The 20,439-nt window shown below is 48.6% G+C and overlaps 2 protein-coding genes across 2 annotated transcripts; both read left to right on the forward strand.

The window, feature by feature from the left end:
• The first annotated feature begins 9,259 nt into the window (after positions 1-9,259).
• Positions 9,260-14,530, forward strand: LOC119337802. The gene is made up of 4 exons (XM_037610007.1): positions 9,260-9,466; positions 9,756-9,826; positions 11,675-11,761; positions 14,254-14,530. The coding sequence occupies exons 1-4, from the start codon at positions 9,370-9,372 to the stop codon at positions 14,287-14,289; spliced, it is 291 nt and encodes a 96-aa protein (XP_037465904.1). The 5' UTR covers positions 9,260-9,369; the 3' UTR covers positions 14,290-14,530.
• Positions 14,531-18,291: 3,761 nt separating this feature from the next.
• Positions 18,292-19,498, forward strand: LOC119341011. Its single transcript, XM_037612910.1, has one exon. The coding sequence runs from the start codon at positions 18,530-18,532 to the stop codon at positions 19,226-19,228; it is 699 nt and encodes a 232-aa protein (XP_037468807.1). The 5' UTR covers positions 18,292-18,529; the 3' UTR covers positions 19,229-19,498.
• Positions 19,499-20,439: the final 941 nt, after the last annotated feature.

A 20,439-nucleotide genomic window follows, 5' to 3' on the forward strand; every position in this document is an offset into this window, starting at 1 on the left:
GTGAGTTTACTGTTTTGACCCCTTGTGGGAAAGTCTTTTGTTTTCCGGTGCTCTGCTGGTGGGGTTTATCTTCTTTGCTTGACGCATCGAGCCCCTTGTGTTCGGCATTTAGTCGGCCGGACTGTTTAAAAACCCAACAATCCCTGTGGGTGTGATTTGCAGGCCTTCCGGGGGTACTGTGGATTTGACATATCCGACCCAAAATTTTGTTTAAGTTGGACAATTCGTCACTGTCATCCTTAAGAGGCTGTGTTTTATTATTGGGCCGCGAGCTTTTGAATCCGGCGTTGACTGCCGCGCTCTTTGGGCTTTTCTCTTTATTCCGGCGCTGCTCTTTTTTGCACCGCGATTTTCCGTTTCCATCTCTTATCTCTGATGTACTTGGGTCGCTGGTGCTGCATCATGCTAACCAGCTATCCTCGCCCGCACAAAAGCGGGTCATGAGGCTTGTCAGTGCGGACATTGTCCTCGGTTTCTCTTGACCGAGGTGCCTGGCGAGCCATTCGTCTCGGACATTGTGCTTGAAAGCTGCTAAGGCTTCGGCGTCCGGACAGTCGACTATTTGGTTCTTTTTGGTGAGGAACCTGTTCTAGAATTTCCGCGCTGACTCTCCAGGCTGTTGAGTTATATGAATTAGGTCATCTGCATCCGGAGGGCGGACATAAGTCCCTTGAAAATTTGCTCTAAACGCATCCTCGAGCTCTTCCCAACTTCCAACAGTATTTTCTGGGAGGCTTTTAAGCCAATGACGGGCTGGCCCTTTGAGCTTGAGGGGTAGGTATTTTATGGCGTGGAGATCATCTCCTCTGGCCATATGTATATGTAGTATATAATCTTCTATCCAGACTCCAGGGTCTGTTGTCCCATCATATGCTTCTATGTTTATGGGTTTAAATCCTGCTGGGAATTCATAGTCCAGCACCTCGTCAGTGAAACATAGTGGGTGTGCGGCGCCCCTGTATTTGTGTGTGCCGCTATCATCGGACACTTGACATATTGTCTTGCTTCCTGGGGCCTTCTCCTTTGGCCCGTAGATGGATCTGGCTGGGCCATCTATCCTTCCAGGTTCGTTGGTTGGTTTATGTGGGGCGCCGCTGTCAGAATTTGGCCTATCATCTGGCCGTCTATCCAGCCAGGCAGCCTCTTTATTTTTGGACGGCGGGGGCTCTATGGCCTCCTCGTCGAATTCTGGTAGCAGCTTGCGCTTCGGGTAGCTCTTTGGTTGGCGGCCATTGCCATACTTATCTGCGGTTTTGAGCATTTTGCTCCATCTCATTCTGAGTGTATCTTCCGCTGTTTTGAGCCTCCGTTTTTCCTTTTTCAGGCTTTTTGCTGTGGCGATATGCCTGCGCTTGAAGCGCTCTTGTTCGACGGGATCCTCAGGTACGACGAATTCGTCATTGTTGAGGCTTATTTCGTCTTCGGAGGGAGGTATATAATTATGATCCTCAACCTCTTCATCTGGCGCCCCCTCATGAGGGCTTGCTTCTGCATCCTCCTGCGCTGAATTTTGCTGGAGGGGATTGTCTTCGGCATTCTCTGGAGTATTATTGTCTCATGTGCCGGAATTTCCATTCTTGCTGTGGCGAGATTTAGAGCGGTGCCGCTGACGCCGGTGCTTGGGCTGTTTCTTTAAGGAATCTGCCTCCGCTGTTCCTTCGCCGTCCCCATCTTTTGGGGTATCCACCATGTATACGTCATATGACGAGGTGGCCTTCCAGTGCCCTGTGGGCGCTGGTTCGGCTCCGGCATCGTCGTCCATAGCGTCGATGTCGTCGGAGTCGTAGTCTAGCATGTCGGTTAGATCGTCGATAGTGGCTACAAAGTGGGTGGTGGGTGGGCTCTGAATTTCTTCGTCGTCCGCATCCCAACCATCCTGGCCATAATCCGGCCAGGACTCTCCTGATAATGAGAGATGCTTTAGTGAATTTAATATATCGCTGAAAGGCGAGCATTGGAAGATGTCCGCGGCGGTGAATTCCATAACCGGCGCCCAATCCGGATCGATTGGTGGGGGCGCGGGAGGCTCGGAGTCCGGCGCCTCGGAATCATGAGTTTCGCAGGGGACAAGATTAGTGTTCGGCTCCATCGCCGTGGATGTTGAAGCCCCCAGGGCGGCGTCTATCCACCGGCCCTTGATCTGGGCGATCGGCTCCGGGCTAATGGCCGAAGTGGATCCGTGTGCGGCCACCAAAGCACTGTTCGGCGGCAGAGCTAGATCATGCCCATCGTCACAGTGCGGCGCGCTTGGCTGTGGCTCGAGTCCATCGAGGATCAAATCTCCTCGGACATTGGCAGTGAAGTTTAAGCTTCCAAATCTGACCTGACGGCCAGGGGCGTAGCTTTCGATCTGCTCCAGATGGCCAAGTGAATTGGCCCGTAGTGCGAAGCCGCCGAATACGAAGATCTGTCCGGGGAGGAAAGTCTCACCCTGGACAGCGTTGCAGGTTGAAGATGCCATCAAGCCTATTGGTGACGACACAGAGGAACTCTCAATGAAAGCACCAATGTCGGTGTCAAAACCGGCGGATCTCGGGTAGGGGGTCCCGAACTATGCGTCTAGGCGGATGGTAACAGGAGACAAGGGACACGATGTTTTTTACCCAGGTTCGGGCCCTCTCGATGGAGGTAAAACCCTACTCCTGCTTGATTGATATTGATGATATGGGTAGTACAAGAGTAGATCTACCACGAGATCAAGGAGGCTAAACCCTAGAAGCTAGCCTTGTTGTAATGTCTGTTGTCCTACGGACTAAAGCCCTCCGGTTTATATAGATACCGGAGAGGGCTAGGGTTACACAGAGTCGGTTACAATAGTAGGAGATCTACGTATCCGTATCGCCAAGCTTGGCTTCCACGCCAAGTAAAGTACCTTCCGGACACGAGCCGGAGTCTTCAATCTTGTATCTTCGTAGTCTTGGAGTCCGGCGGACATTGATAGTCCGGCTGTCCGAACACCCCCTAGTCCAGGACTCCCTCACCCGCACTCATGATAGTGCGGCGTTCTTCCTCGATGGAAGCGCCTTTAAGCGCCTCCAACAAGTTGTCCGGCGCCTCCGGTTGGACGGAGGCCGCCGGTGTCACAGTCTTGCCCTTCTTTCGAAGGGGCCGCCTGCCGGACTCTGGAACCGCTGCAGGTTCCGATGTAGAGTCCAGCGCAAAGTCTGGGAGGCTGCCTGGTGGCGCCTCCGGAGCCTCCTCCTGACGGGTCCCTCTCTGGGATCCCACCTCGGCGTCCTCGTCGGCGCGGGGGGTAGAGGCAGTCGGAAGTGAATCCACATCCGACGGGGCCAACGACCCGCTCGATGAAGCGGGGAGATCATCATCGGCCGGACTACGGACAGAATGCGGCATTAGTAGGACACTGGGTGACAAGAAAGAAATTGCATATCAGGGACCCGGATACTTACGATCTCGCCGGACGCCTGGCCCTTGAAGGCCACTCCTCCTCGCCAATGATGGTGTTGGCGAAACTATCAGGGGGAATAGTTCTCCCCCTCTTGGACCCTTCGGCCTCCCCTATTGGGGAAGCCTTCCTCTTCTTCTCTCCCTCCTCCGGGAGAGAGTCTTCTTCCTCCTCCTCGTCTTCGAGGGAGGAGTCCGCCTCGTCGTCGGACGCCTGATTGCGGGAACTCTTTCGGGTCCCCACGGCCACCTTCTTGTCCTTCTTCTCCGGCACCACGTGCGGTGCCGGAACCAGCAGCCCTGCTAAACGGGCATCCACTGGATCTTCTGGCATGGGAACCGGACAGATGAGCTGCTCGGCCTTCTCCATCCATTCCTGCCAAAGGAAAGGAGAGATTGAAACCCTCTTAGAATCAATCTACTTACCACAAGTGTCCCGTAAAGGGGTTGAATCACTTACCTCGTCAGCTGGATGCTGCGAGCAAAATCCGCGATCTTCCGTCGCGGATGCGGGGGCTTCGACGCCCTTAAACAGCACCCTCCATGTGCCTTCGTACGTCGTGTCGAAGAGCCCGCTCAGCACCCGGTGCTGTTCCGGATTGAACTCCCACAGATTAAATGCCCGTTCTTGGCATGGGAGAATCCGGCGGATGAGCATGACCTGGACCACGTCGATGAGCCTGAGCTTATTGCTCACCAGCTTCTGGATGCAGGCTCGGAGTCCCTTCAGCTCCTTCAGATTGCCCCACAACAAGCCCTTCTCTTTCCAGGAGGTGAGCTGCGTGGGGATGCCAGATCTAAACTCGGGGGTCGCCGCCCATGTGGGCTCGCGCGGCTCGGTGATGTAGAACCACCCCGACTGCCACCCCTTAACGGAGTCCACGAAGGCCCCTTCGAGCAAAAGGACGTTGGGAAACTTGCCCAACATGGCGCCTCCGCATTCCGCTTGCGTGCCCTTCACAACCTTCGGCTTGACATTGAAGGTCTTGAGCCACAGGCCGAAGTGGGGCCGGATGCAGAGGAAGGCCTTGCACACGACGATAAACGCCGAGATGTTGAGGATGAAGTTCGGCGCCAGATCATGGAAATTCAGGACGTAATAGAACATGAGCCCCCGGACAAAAGGGTGTAGTGGAAAGCCCAGTCCGCGGAGGAAGTGGGGAAGGAAGACGACCCTCTCATGGGGCCCAGGGGTAGGGATGAGCTGCCCCTCGTCGGGCAGCCGATGCGCGATATCGCCGGAAAGGTATCCGGCGCTGCGCAGCTTGGTGATGTGCTCCTCCTTAACGGTGGAGGCCAACCATTTGCCTCCCGCTCCAGACATGATCGGAGAAGGTCGAGGCGAGATGCGCGAGCTTGGGCGTTGGAGCTTGAGTGCGCGGAGATGGATAAGCAAAGGAGGAAGAAGGCGTAGGTGAGAAGGTAAATCCTTATCCCTTATATAGACGGACGGAGACTATGCGTCCCCCACCAGCCTGGTAAAACTCGCTTATCTCCCAAGCGCCAATATCAATGGCGCGATTGGGTTACCCACGTCCGTATTGATGAGAATCCCGGAATAAGGGGAACACGATCTCTGCTTCGACAAGACGTGCCAAGGAAACCGCTTCGCTAAACGTGCGGATGTGGTATAATAAAAAACAATTCAAGTAAAAGCCTGGTAGCGGTGTGATGTCATGCCGCATAATACGTCAGCAGATTGGACTTGTGTACATTTTATTCTCTCTACGGTGGAATGTGGAATTTATTTTGCAGAGCCGGACACTATCCTGGTGTTCATGATCTTCTCTGGATTATTCAAGGGAGGAACCCGCCTTGCAATGCCGAACATTATGCGCGTCGGACTTATCGTCATTGAAGCCTGGTTCAGGAGCTACTGAGGGAGTCCTGGACTAGGGGGTGTCCGGACAGCCGGACTATCATCGTCCGCCGGACTCCAAGACTACGAAGATACAAGATTGAAGACTCCGTCCCGTGTCCGGATGGGACTTTCCTTGGCGTGGAAGGCAAGCTTGGTGATACGGATATGTAGATCTCCTACCATTATAACCGACTTTGTGTAACCCTAGCCTCCTCCGGTGTCTATATAAACCGGAGGGCTTTAGTCCGTAGGACACAACATACATTACAACAAACATACCATAGGCTAGCTTTAGGGTTTAGCCTCCTTGATCTCGTGGTAGATCCACTCTTGTACTACCCATATCATCAATATTAATCAAGCAGGACGTAGGGTTTTACCTCCATCGAGAGGGCCCGAACCTGGGTAAAACATCGTGTCCCTTGTCTCCTGTTACCATCCGCCTAGACGCACAGTTCGGGACCCCCTACCCGAGATCCGCTGGTATTGACACCGACATGTGGCTCGGGCATTTCATCGAACACCTCATGTGCATGGGAGGTGAGCTAGAGCACCACAAAGCTCTCCCACGGCCTGCCAAAAAAATAGAGCACTCCACTGCTCTGCTCGCGGGCAAGGGGGTATATATAGGCATATCTTTGGTCCTGGTTTGTGGCTAGAACCGGGACTAAAGGACCCCATTTGGTCCCGGTTCCAGCCACCAACCGAGACTAATGGTTTGGTCCAGGAGCGAGGGCTATTGGTCCCGGTTCGTGTCTGGAACCAGGACCAATGGCCCCCGAGGCCCGGCCGGCCCCCTGGTCTCACGAACTGGGACTGATGCCCCCATTGGTCCCGATTCGTGAGTGAACCGGGTATAATGCCCTTACCTGGCCTGGACCAAAGCCCTATTTTCTACTAGCGATATAACCAAACGTGTAGTCCTCAAGTTACAGTCATTCCCTTTGATACCCCGATTGTTGTCAATTCGAGGTCTCCGATTCAGAACAATACCAAGTGCATACAACTTGTAAATGTGATTCAAACACATAAATATTCATGAAAACACATAAAATTCAGATATGAAATCACAACCATAGTGTCAAGAATTAAGCATAGCAAAGTCACAACAACATCAATCTCAAAACTTGTATGATACCAGGCATCAAACACTAAGAATTCTGGCAATTACTACATAGGGGATATTATTCAATTCCCATCCACTCCATGTGCATCGTCGTGTTACCACTACAACATTCCCCATGTTTCAGAAACATTGATGATGTTGCAAAATCCTAAGACTTGCAGGTACGTGGGATTGGTTCGACACGTGGTTGCCTCTCGACGCGGTGGACGCGAGGCGTAAAATCGGTCGGATGTTTCTAATCATTTCCCTTATTTATTTTGAAATTTGCAAAAGTATTTTTTGAGGATTTTCTCTAGGACTTTTTTCGCACAAAAAAACTACACCATGGAATATTCAGCTAAAAACAACATCTGACATGTTAGATTTATTCAAATTATGCAAGTTAGAGGAAAAAATATGGCGAAAGTGTTCAGAAAAGTATATATGTTTGAGTCGTACCCCCCTCCACCCCTACACCAGCATCACCAATCAAAAAGTGTAAAGAGACAATATTTCAAGTTCTCTAAAAATGTTTGAGTCACTATGAAACCCACATTAGGAAAAGGTATGCACTTTCGATGTGAGGTTGGAATTGGCTTCACATACACATACCGTTTGCACCCACAATACCTCTCCAAAGCCTTGTTTCTGGAACCTTTGGGGCAACCCAAAGCCTCCGAAGCCCAAACCCTCCTGGTTGCCTCCGGCTAGCTGTCGGACTTACCAGAAAAGTTGTGCAACACCTCCAACCAACCTCTTGGCTTGCCGGAAAGTATGCAAATTTGGTTGCACACCTTCTGTTAGCCCCAGAGCCTGTCTCAAACCTTTGGACACACAAAAATAGAGCATAACGATTGGATTTTGTGGGCCACTATACAAGCACACCTTGTTCCCCATAAGGAAGGAGACGACTCCGTTTTTCTCTCCATTTCTACAAAGCTCAAACCCTGAACATTTCCCTCCATTTCCAACCAATCTTGCCCAGACTTTAGGGAGAGATAGAGGAGATCCTGATATACACTTTCACGAGAGAAAAGCCTAATCCCCTTTAATCCAACGTGGATTTCATTACTCTTGGAGTTATTATGGACTGTTAGATGGTTAGAGTCCTTTCAAAAGCTTCCTTGTTGCTGTGTGCTCCTTAGAAGTTTATGAAGGTTCAGTGGTGACCTTAATACCAACTACTTGTGGACTAAGGCCCTTCCTTTAGTGGTATGCTCAAGTAGAATAGGGCAAGCCTTCGATGGCGTTCAAGTTGCTTTGGCACTCACATCTCTCCAACGAAGGTTATCACTCCCACAAGAGTGTAAACTTCGGGATACATCCCCGTCTCCAACTAGTGGTTAATCTATCTCCTGCTCCTTTACTTTGTCGTTGTTGCTTGCTAGCTACCTTTTTTGTTCTTACTTCTAGGTCATTGTTTAGATTGTGTTTTTTTAGTTTTAGTGTTTGCTACTCTTTGCAATATACACGATAGTTGATGAGACGTCCAATACAACGCGCCATCTGAACTATATCCACATTTTCATATTGCACATCTTAAATTGTTGCGCGCTCTTCGATTGCATGCAGGTATTGATCTTTGTGATTAGATTGATTGGGTTTCCAACACTGTCAATAACCATATTAGAGTTGGTTTAGCGATTTCTAAGGCGCACCATCGCCATATGGAGTAGTTGGGTCGCCAAAGTTTCCTCCAAAAGAATTGATACTATCTCATCGAAAGATAGGTATACATTTCTACCCATACACTCCCTTGCATCTCACTAGCAACATCAGGAAAAATACTGTAAGGCCGAAAAATGTCAAAATCCAAGAAGCTTTCTGCACACATTCAAGATAAGAACCGTCCTCTTCTTCCACTTACCGAGCTCCTTGTCACTCGAGATGCGAGGAGTGTCCTACCAAAGAGCAGCAACGTTGACGACCAACTTGACACAATGCATGAACCTTGACGCCACACTTGCAATAGAGGTGGAGAAGATCAGAATGACTCGATATGCAAGCCACAAGAGGAAGGGAGCATGGGTGGAAGGGTGGGTGACTGCCAATGCCGGTCTGAATCAGACGACAATGTTCTTTTGCAGATAGAAGTGATCATTCAAATCATAGATAAGGTCAATGGGGCGGCGACACCGCCCCTCCCTCCTGCTCCATTGTTTTCTCTCGTCATTGTTCTCGTCGTCGACCATAGCTCGATGGTGCATGAGGAGATTGGCTAGCGGGGGCGACCTTGCGGTGTTGGCGAGCAAGTCTACAAGAGCTTGGCTTTGCAACGACTAGAAACCCTATAGCAGGGGCACTTGGGACTCCGTAGGAAGATTTAACAGAGGGAGATTTTGGGTCTTCAGTTTGACTAATAAAATGTGTGTAATATATGCTAATAAGTATATGTTTATAAACTTAATTCAACCAAGGATACAATTTTAGTGGCATGTAACCTATGTCTCACTAGTCAAATCGATGACTAAAAATCTGTGCCGGCATTACAAACCTTGATAGAGGTTTTCGGGTTGGTATACATTGCTAGGTTTTTTTCTAGGAGGGGGAGGGGTGGTGTCCGTGCAACGACAAAGCGGTTGCGGTTGTTTTTTCCACCAATCAAGATTTTTCAATCGTGGTACCCAACCATCAAGAATCAAAACCCATGTTTGACGTTTGATTTTCATTAATGCAGATTATTTTTTAAGTGGAAGCGACATTTTCATTGATAACAAGACGCCCATGATGATTTTGTCGATCTTGAAGTTTTGCCACGGGAATGTTTTTTTTTCTTTTCTTGGTGGGGGAAATGATTTTTTCTTAAATCGTAAAGAAAAACTCAACCATTCTGAGCAGTGGACCATGTCTGAGATCCAGCTACGGCCAGAACGCTTTGAGCGGGGAGCGGGCCGAGGACGCGACATATCCACCACCACCACCAACACCACCACCATTTAGGGTTAGAGGATTTGCGCTCTCCAGACACATCGCCCCCCAAGTCGGTCGAATCGAAGCGATGGCGTCTCGTCTGCTTGCGGCGGCCTCCTCCTCCTCCTCGTCTTCCTCCCCCCTCGCTCGCCTCATCTCCAGCCGCCGTATGGCCGGCGCCGCAGGTATGCTTGGATCTGAGAATGTGCGCCTTCTCCTCCCCTTCCCAGATCCGAGAATCCCACACACAGATCGTTCGGATCCGCCGGTCGTGCGTCGGGCGTCGCCGGTTGTTGACCCCGATTCGGTTATGCAATTGGTTGTCCATGAGGGGGATGTAGGCAGCCTAGGGGGAGCGTGCTGTCCGCCAGAAATCAGGGCCCCTTTCCCTCTGTAGTTTTGGTGCGGCGCGTCCTTGTGCTTTATGTCTCCTACTTTTTTTGATCGATCGATTCGTCTTGTGTGCTTGAACAGATCACCACGGATCGACAAAGGTGAACATGTGGCAGGAGCCCTTGAACCCCGGCAACTGGAAGGAAGAGCACGTGAGTTTCTCCCCACCCACACTGCAGTAAAGAGCATCGATTTCTATTTGTTCCTTTTAGGAGAGCTTTCTACTTGCCTGTGGCATACAACAAGTGTAGGGAGGCTTTTTATTAGTATTGTATTACTAGTTATTTTCTTGAAATAGATCAAGTAGCAAGACTGTTAATGTTAAATTAGGGTTGCTTGTATTTTTGCTTTCATTCAGAGATCATTCCGCACCTTCTTTTGATCTCATTTGATGTGTGCTGTACAATTACTACTACTTACTACTCCCTCCGTCCCATAATATAAGACGTCTTACATTATGGGACAGAGGGAGTACTTACTAAGCCTTTTGTCCCAAACAAGTTGGGGTAGGCTAGATATGAAACCCTTTCACGAGGACTTCCCAGGAGGTCACCCATCCTAGTATTACTTTTGCCCAAATGGGTTTCATACCCAAAGGACTGGCTAGTTTTTACACAACCCTTAGATATGAAACCCTTTCACGAGGACTTCCCAGGAGGTCACCCATCCTAGTACTACTCTCGCTCAAATGGGTCTCATACCCATGGGGCTGGCTAGTTTTTACGTTGGCTCGCCAAGCCTATCACAACCCTCCTCCTTTATCCGGGCTTGGGACCGGCTATGCCTCGAAGACATAGGCGGAGTTGATGTGTGTTGTACAATAAGACCGTAAAATCGAACTCCATTGTCACAACCGTGCAGTGCGGCCAATGTTTTTTTTTCTTACCTAGTTCAGGAGTAAAGGGGAAGGTTTGTTTCATCTATGGTCTTAACGTACCATAGATATAATAGTCAGATTAATCTTTTTGTACTGTAAGGTGGATACTTCATGCACGTCTTATTCTTGAATATTTTTCCAAGTGGATATAGAGGTACATGTATCAGTGTTCTGAGGAACCACTAGAGGCAAAGTTGTCATGAAAATTGATGAGTTGATTAAGAGGAACAAACAGTCAAGATCTGCTTTACAGAAATTGCAGTAATTGGTTTAGGGTTCCAAGAGGTTTTAGGTTAGGTTGGCAAAATGCAGGTTAATTAAAATTGTGTCTCTTTTCTGTGGTCGCTCAACAATATGTTTTTGCTTTCAGCTTTCATGGCTCATCCACTGGGATCAAGTCTTACAAGTTGTTAGTGTTTCGTTACAGGAAAACACCATGCAAGTGCTATTTAAAAAATGCAAGAATGACTCATTCATATGGGCTATGTAATAACATTTTGAAGATTCACGTGTCCACTTGATATATCTTTCTTAGCTACAATGTTGTTCATCTGGTACTGTAGAGTACCTTACTGGCGTCCTTGAGCTTGTGGGTCAACTAATCACAAAGTTAATTTCAAAAGGTCTTTATACTACTATCATGCTATAACTGTGCAGCAAGTCCAAATGTAATTATTTTAATTTAATCTCCCTCTTGTTAGTAATTACAGAACTAATACAGTTTAGGCCTCCTAGTTACTCTTTGACCAGACGCTACCCATCCTTTGTTATCATTCATCTTTGTTGAAAAGATCATATTGTAAATTTAACTTTGTCTGGCCACTTTAATAGATTGCTCATTTTCCTGTTCCCTTTTCTCATCAATGTACCTTTTGAGGAGGAATATTTCTGCAGCCCCTATCATGTGCGATGCAGTCAAATTGGTGTTCTTACTTACACTGTCTGCTTTGCATTATGTTCGTGTGGCATGCTATCTGCCTTCTAAGCGTCTGTCCATATGGATATAAATAAATGACTTTCAGTTAAACTATTCTGATGGTTTTTTAACGTATACTTTTTCATAGCTTATTTTGGGTTGTATTCTTGTTTTTTGTTATTTATTATGTTGTCATACCTTCTGCAGTTTGTGCTAACCAGCTTAGCGATGTGGGGCGCTATTATATATGGTGGATTGAAGGCGTTTGGTGGGAAAAAAGAAGTGAAAACTGAGGTATTGACTTGTCTGTACGAAACATTGACAGTGTTATTGTACATAGTTCATCGTGCAAGAATTTTTTGGTAGTTACCAATACATGACCATGCGGCATTTTACATTGTTAAGTGCTAAATAATAAATTCATATGTATCATAATTCGTTAACGCAGTTAGCAGATGTTGTTGAGCTAACTGCGGTGATGTTGTCATTTGATGTTATTTTATTTTGTCACTTACCTTCTGATGGCATTCTTTACTCTAGGGATTTCTTGCAAGAGTCTAATTAGTTAAATAGGTAGCAATCATTGTTTATAAGGCGTGGCGACGTTTAGGTGTCAAGGCGGTTGGTGCTCACCTTACCGCCTTAGAAACAAGCAATCCTTTACCGTTGATGCATCTGTTAACAAAGAATTTTTCTTTACTAGCAAAATACTTGGATACTGTATGTCCCTTCTCCCTTGGGATGGATGGTCCCGAGTCGTACAGTCAAGTCAAGTCCTCATGCCTCCATCTCAGCGATTAGTCGCTAAGTCGCCATGTTTTCCAGTACCAGCTTGGTGATTAGCCGGCAACTCAAGAACAAAGGTTGCAATGATATTACACAATCATGCACCCATTAGAGATGGATGGTCAAGCTGCATTGATTCTAAGCAATCGTGCACCTATATAACTTTGTTCGGCATGTGCCTATTTGACTTTTTCAGGCTATAGGAACTGTACCATTAATCATATGAGATTCAAATGATACTTCTTGGAGACACGAAGTGTTGCTGATTTCTCAAATAAAAATGCATAATTTCTATACATTTATATATCATCAAATTCTTATTCATTGGTTTACGAATTAAGTTTGGCCCTTGCAAATTCTGCATTAGTTGAGTTAATAATTGCACTTTCTCTCCCCTAATGCACAATCAGATCATTTCAGTAACTCCTCATATTTGCCTTTAGTCATTCTATTGCATTAACATGATGTTGTTAGATACACGCGTGAAACAATATGTTTCATTTGTTTACGTGGGTTTGCGTCATGTTATTTGGCATGTTGATTTCTATTTTTTCATCGGTTATTGTACTCTCTCCTATCCATATTAATTGTCACCGATTTAGTACAAAGTTGTGCTAATTCAACGACAATTAGTATGGATCGGAGGGAGTACTTTATATATGTATATGATTTTTACTGTTGGAATTTGATTGAGTATATTTTGTGCGATGTTACAAAATAAATGCATTGCACGTACCCGATTGGTACAGTTTGGTACTCTTTGGATACAATTGCACTATGTCTGCCCTTGTTCCTTGTTGGTTTGTATCTTTTGTTTCCAGTTAATTATATCTAAACTTGCTAGGTTTTCTTAATAAAAAAATGAGATTTATTTTTATAAAGATGGTATGGTACAAGTGATTGTTTTGGGTAGGTTTTGTTACTGCACAAACACAAATTCTAACATGCAGTAGACATTTTGAAGCCGTCACATGCCCCAAGTCCCCAAACCTGCAGCAGGTACCGATAGAATAGCACCTGGCAAGGCGAACCCACTACTATTAACAACTTGATTTTCTAATGCTGCATACCTTTGTCTGTCTGTTGCTGCCTGCTTGTTGGAACTCCGCCCTCAGGATCGATCATATCAAATCACGATGAATACGCACGCTCAAAAACTTATAGCCAAAGGCACCTGTTGTGCCTTTCTTTTGCCTCTTTATTTCTCATTTTTCCGGTTTTCTCACCTCATTATTACCTTTTGTTTTTCTCTCGATGTTACACATCAAAGCTGCAGCCGTGGTCACATATATATATATATACATGACCTGAACTGACCTATAGCTAACCCCTAGACCTACTACAAATCCTAGTCGGATACAACTTCCTAACACAAAACAACTAGGACTAGGTACTACCCTAGGACACAGACTATTACTAGCTACACGCGTACACACCCAAGACAACTCCTAGCCAGACCAATCGACTTAGCTGGAAACTAATTGCTTAACCTGCTAGACAAGATTACTACTAACACTGCTGGCCTAGGTCCTGACCACATCCTTTGATGGTTGGCATTTTCTTTTGGCATTTTGCTACAGACCTACAGTTATAGTTCTGTCTAGCATGTCTTTAGCCTTTTGCTGTAGTTAGTTATAGTTTCTATCTTCACATCCACATGTAAGCTGTTTAGGCCTAGGCCTTGTTATAGAATCAAAGATATAGATGGAACTTTAATGAGGCCCCTGACATTTTACTAGCTAAATCAAATAAGTGGGGAAAATACAAAATGTGGAGATATCAGATATGAAGGTGAGGTCAAACAGTAGCCAAGCTATTCTAGTAGCTCACTACCATAGTCAGATGGCATTTTAATAGCCTGTGTGCACTCTTTGCATCGTTTATGCCTTTGGAGAGGCGATGTAAATTTTGAATTAGATGCCATACCATTCTTGTGTCGCATGTAAATTTGCCAGTGCTCAATCCAATTTGTACCTTAATCTGGTATGCTATTGTTACAGGCGGGGTCAGCGCCAGCAGCAGCACCGGCACATTAAACTTCATCCGAGCTTTATTTTCTTACTGCAATCTGTTTTAAGTATGTTGTTGACGATAAATTGAGACCGAGTTTGTAAGGCTGGCAAGGTTAAGGAGCTGCGCTGCCCAGCCACCATGAATAATCTGAACGTGGTGTAACTTTTCATCCAACAATTTTTCTACTACAGGAAGTTGGAAATACGCTATTTTCTGTGTGAGCACTCAGTTTCCTATAATTCACACAGACTAATGTTCAGGAAATCGTCAACTGGTAACTGCTTGGTCGATGGTTAGGTGATTAATAATTGTCAAATTGGCAAGTTAATTGTCTGATAAATCAGTAATCGGTGGCCCATTGAGAAGGAATTTAGTATTGGTATATATTTTGATCAATGATAAACCTTGAAAATGAAATATTCCTTTTTTTAAAATGGCAGGAGAAGCATAATTCTTTTTTGAGTATTCACATCTGATTTTACAATGTCAATTAGGAAGGGAGGGATTACATCAGAAGTAGCATAAACATCGAGGCTAAGCGCCTCCCTCGCTCAGAGATGAGCCGCCGCTGTATTTGATTCCCTCTTGAGATACAGAAGCTTTAATCCCTGTAAATGGTGGGAGATAGGACTTCATTTCCCTGAAGACTTGGGTCGGTCATCCCCACTATGCCAAATTGTACAAACAGCTTGACGGTCTGTCTCAATCCCCACTTGGGTGAACCCCTTTGACGTTGCAAGTAGCATAGCGTCCATGCAAGCCAAGGTTTCAATTACCAGAGGCTCTCCAATATCATCATATTTAGACATCAGCCAAGGTTTCAATTACCAGAGGCTCTCCAATAGCAGCATACCTGGACATCCTTCCCATAACAAACCTGACTTCATGATCGTGCTGTTGCACCAGTGGCAGCCCCTCCATGGCTTGCAGAAGTAGCACTGTCAGCATTAATCTCTATCCATCGCTCTTCTGCCGGCTTCCAGATAACTTTCAGAACTGTTTCTACCCGCACAGCAGGTGCCGGGACGTCCGAAGAGATCAATTCATCTATGATTTGCATGGATTTATTAGATTGATATACTTGATATCCTCGTGCGCATATTTGTTCCTGTTCGACCATATAGCCCACACTGTAATCGCTGTTTTGTCCTTCGACAAGGTCGGGTCCAGGATATCTCTAGACCACGTCAAAGGGTGAAGTTGCGGTAGCTTGAGCTCGAGATAATCCTGCGCCGACTCCCAAAACAACACACACCGCATGGTGGCACTTCACCAGAGCATGAAATAATGACTCTTTGTCATAGCCACACATCGGGCAGTATGCCTCTGCCATCGCATGTCGTCTCCTATCGGACAGTTCACCATAGGAGGGCAGCGTAACCGAATATAACGCCGACCCTTAAACCTTCGGCATCCATTTGAAGCACGCTCTTCGGACTGTAAAAGCCATCCAATACGGGTCTGTATCGGTCCGTGATGCGGTCCGGGCGCGTTTTCTCCCGCAAACCAAAGACAAATGCGGGGAGGTTTGCGGGAGTCTAGACCGCTGTCACGCCCGTTCTGACTGCCCTGGCCCACCCAAACCACTCACCCGCCCTTTTCACACTTTTCATCCCACGCGCCGCGTCGCTTACCGTGCCGTATTTATGCCGACCCAGAGCATATAGCGGGCAGCATTGATGTCGTGATTTGACCGGACGGGAAGGCGGCACAAACAGACGCGATCTCTCGGGCGTCGTCGCTGCTTCAATGCGGACGCCGCATCCCGAGAAACCAACTCTGGCCGTTGCACCGCATTGAAGTGGGCTGACCGCCCCTCCGCTTGGCCTGGCCGCAGCTATTTAAGCCACGCTCCGGCACCGTTCAAAACCACACCATCCCAAGCACCGCACCGTCCTCTTCCCTTGCGTCGGGCCCTTTCTCTTCTCCATGCCCCGTAGCGATGCCGAAGTCCTGGTTCTTCGTGCCGGCCGGCGGCCATGGTGGCAGCTCGTCGTCAGGCGGATCATGGCATCGTCGCCCTCGTTCACCTGGACCATCCACATCCACGACGGCAGGCTCTTCCAGCAAGGAGGAGATAGTCATCTCCTCCGGCGACGAGGAGGACCAGCCGCAGCAGCGGCCCCGTCTCCTCTTAGAGGCGGCTTAGACGGGCGAAGAATTCTTCCGTCAGATGAAGATCATGACGGAGTGTTCGCTCCGTCAGATGGGTCCGACTCCATCTTCGCTGGCGCGCGTGAAGGACGAGCCACCGTCCCCGCCGCGGGTCCGCGTTAAGCGGGAGCTCACATCCCCACTCCGGTAGGTGAAGGACGAGTCGGCGTCCCCGCCGCGCAACAGCGGCCTCCACATCGGCAGCCGCATGAAGCAGGAGCCGGCATCCCCCAGCGCATCCACCGCTTGAAGGATGAGCTCGCGTCGCCCCCGCCGCACAGTCGCTACGCACGGATCGACGGGCCCTCGTCGACACCACGATGCCACCGCCGACAGACGAAGGAGGAGCTGCCGCCAGGTCGCCAAGGCACGTGCCCGCATCCTCCACTACCTCGGAGGCGATCGTTTCGGCGGTGCCTCCGGCTCTCCGGCCGTGGTATCCGAGGCCGAGCGCGCGGCGCGGCAGCTGGCGAGGTACGACCTGCGCAATGTCGGTCGCCGCCGCTCCACGTTCGCCAAGACGGACGTGGCGCCAGAAAGGGCCCGCAACGAGCCGTACCTCGTCGCACTCGTGGGCGTTCGATCGCTCCATCACCACTGCCGAGACGGCCGCCAGACACCGCCGCCGCCTTGACGACGAGCTTGCCAAGATCGGCTAGGAGTGGTCGCTTAGCGACTGCTCCGCCAACGCCGACAGGGGCAAGGCCGCCGCCAGGGTGGCACCAACGCCTTTGGCAGTGGCCAGGGAGGCCCTTCGCACCGTGCAGCAGGAGGCGGAGCGGCTTCTCTGCGAGTGTAAGGCAATCGCCGGACAGGGCTGCCGCGGACCTCCGACATCCTTGCGCCGCTGGAGGGACGACGGCGATGACTGCGGTGGTGTGGCAGGACAGGGCGACCACGCTTACGAGGTGATAGTCCGATATAGGGTTTAGTTTTTTTAATAGTAAAACGGTCGAAATATCGTTCGTTTATGTAAATTATATTAAAACTTGAATAAAATCCATTCGATTTGACTAAATTTCATCCGATTTGTTCAAATAGATTTGCTATGTATGTGGCTATGGTTGAAGACGTCCTCCCGCATCCGTGTCCGTGGACTGGTCACCCAGTCCGCGAACAGATGCGGGAGGAGATTTGCGTGTTGCCGTTGAAGATGCCCTAACTGCCCCATTCCATCTTTCTAGCGCAACTGCTAGGCTGAATAACTGCTCCATTTCATCTTCCTAGCGTTGCGGGCGAGAGACGGGGACGGGATCTCCGGTGTTGGGCTGGACGACGGAGGGCCAGATGGCTCTAGCAGGTCACCTGTCTTAGGCTGGTCGTAATGGTAGTATCATAGCTAGTATCATTCATGCCAACTAGGCAATTTTGATGAGGTGTCATAGTATTAAATGAAGAAAGAGCGGGTGGAGTATCATATCATGATACCGTATCATAATAAATGCTATGCTACTTTGTGTCATGCATGACAATAAATAAAGTACTACATGATACTATTGTATGATACTATGCATTAGGGAGGTAGTATCATACACTAGTATCATATGCATGATGCTAGTATATGATACTCCCCATTACAACCAGCTTTACAATTTAATTTTACCATGGAGATACCGGCAACTAGGAACGCACATGAGTAACTCTCAAAAGAAACGATCAACGCAACATTAACACGCATGTAGAAGCCCGCAATTAATGTGACAGCATCAGCCAGCCAACTGCTCTACTAGCAGCGGTATTCTTTTGCAATAAGCAGCACGACTTCCTCGCATGGACGACCTTGCCTCTCTAGTTGGATTTAAAAAAAGGCTTTCCTTGGAATTTGTCGTCTTCACACCGTAATCACCACGCGCGCAATACGCCGTCGACTTTGACTACCGACGCAGCAGCAGCAGCAGCTAATCTCCCGAGCTACCCCTTCCGGCCCCGCGTCCATACTCCCACCTGCTAATATATGCAGCCCAGAGATCCAGAAAAAAGAGTACAAGTGTACAGCCCCATCCATAAACTCATATCCTTCCATCACCGGGCATCACGTGAACCCTAGCTAGCTCTTGCATACTCAAGTTACGTAGCTACTTCGTTTCCAGATCATCACCGTAGCTTGGCATGGGCGGTGCTCGTGCTCTGGCGTGCTTCTTCTGCGTCTCGGTCGCACGGCGGGGGCGCACGGCGAGGCTGGTGCTGTGGGGCGGCGAGGCCCGGGCGGCCAAGCATGGGACGCAGGCGGGGCAGGTGATGCTCGACTTCGCGGGGACCGTCGTGTGCCTCGCCGACGGGTTCTACATCGGCCGGCCCGCGCCGGTGCTGGCCATCGAGGACCGCCTCGTCACGGGGGCCACCTACCTCGTGCTCCCCGTCGACCGCCTGCCACAGGGCTACGACGCCGTCACCGCGGCGTCCCTGGCCGCGCTCTCCTACGACAAGGCCAGCCCGGCGGGGTCCATTACGGGGGGACCCAAGAGCCCGTTCGAGTACGTCAAGGGCGACGACGGCCGGAGGGTGATCAAGGTCACCCCGGAGTTCCTCGTGAAGGCTATCACCGCGAGACCGGGCTGCGGCGGCGGCGGCGGGAGCGGGGCCGAGGTCGACGGAGAGGGCGCGTGCGGCGGGGCGCTGTGCAGCACGCCGGAGCTGAGGAAGCACTACGAGCAGCTGGTGGGATCCGGGAGGGGGAGGGCATGGTCGCCGCGGCTGGACACTATCAAGGAGCGCAAGGGGAGGACGCTCGTGGCGGCGGTGAGCCCCGGAAGGCTGTCGCCGGTGGCAGTCAGGCTGTTAGGGCTGGGCAAAGGAGAATTCAGGTAGCCAAAGGCTACCAAGGTTCAGTGGCGTGTTAACATTTACCAGCTCCTTGCTTGTTTCGTTTTGTTTGACGGGATCAAGCAATTGATAGTTGATTTGTACAAATTGAGCGATTGACTCTGGATATGTTATCGTCATGACCAAAGAAGAATTTGGTATAGCTAGGCGTTCTATCGACAAATCGTGTATTCTAGTATTGCTTGACTTGATTTTGTTGACGAAATTGTACATACATCAATTTTCATTTTATTAAGTAAATGTGTCATTACGGCATCTCCAACGACGTCTCTTAAAATTGACAAACTATTTGTCCCTAGACGTATCCGGACTCATCCATGGACATAGATACAGAAAGCATCAATCCAATCCTAGACCTCAAATGTCTGCTTTTTATTTAACTAAAACAATAATTATTGAAAAAAAACTAAAAAAATAATTGCCCAACGTGGCTTCCGCCATTGATGCACCGGCTTTCCGTGTGGCTTCCGCCATGCACACACACACACGAGCTTCCGCCATGCGGCAAGCACATTACCAAGCAACAGTCTCGTCTAAAAGAAAAAAGACCAAGCAACAGTCCGTCTAAGTATGCACATATAGATCAGCCCGTGGTATGTGGTGGCTTTTTGTTGGCCCGATGAACTTCTGGACTCCCGCAAACGTTCTCTAGATTTGTGGAAGTTTATTGGAATTCGGACATGCGGACTGGTCCGCGGGCATTTAGAACCTTGTTGCATGGCAAAAACGGTTTGGGCAGGTACAAAAGCTTTGAGCGTTCGCTTTGGAGATGTTCTTAGTCCACTTGTACACCAAGAACTCGAGAAATAATCAATTTAGACCATAAACTCATATATTTGACAAATAAGGCTAAAACCGAGTTGAGAGGAAAAAACTGTTCTCGTTGGTGTACCTTGGACCGCTCGCAACTGATTAATCTTCACAAGGTCCCAGTGGGTTTAATAGGACTCGAACCCACCCCATGAGAGAGGAACCAATGTTGAGTCACCACAAAGATGCTAAATCACTTCTGTATGAAGTGTCACAACAATTGAAACACATTCATCACATTTCTAAACAAACACACACAATTCAAATGCACGATGTACTAATTCAACTATGAGCATAAATCAAATTCGTCAAATCCATCAAGCAACTAAACATAACAATGATTTGGGCTAAAAGATACCAAATGAACAAGTTTCTTCCAAAAATCC

The sequence above is a fragment of the Triticum dicoccoides genome, chromosome 7B (genome assembly GCF_002162155.2).
Source record: "Triticum dicoccoides isolate Atlit2015 ecotype Zavitan chromosome 7B, WEW_v2.0, whole genome shotgun sequence".
NCBI classification, from domain to species: domain Eukaryota; kingdom Viridiplantae; phylum Streptophyta; class Magnoliopsida; order Poales; family Poaceae; genus Triticum; species Triticum dicoccoides.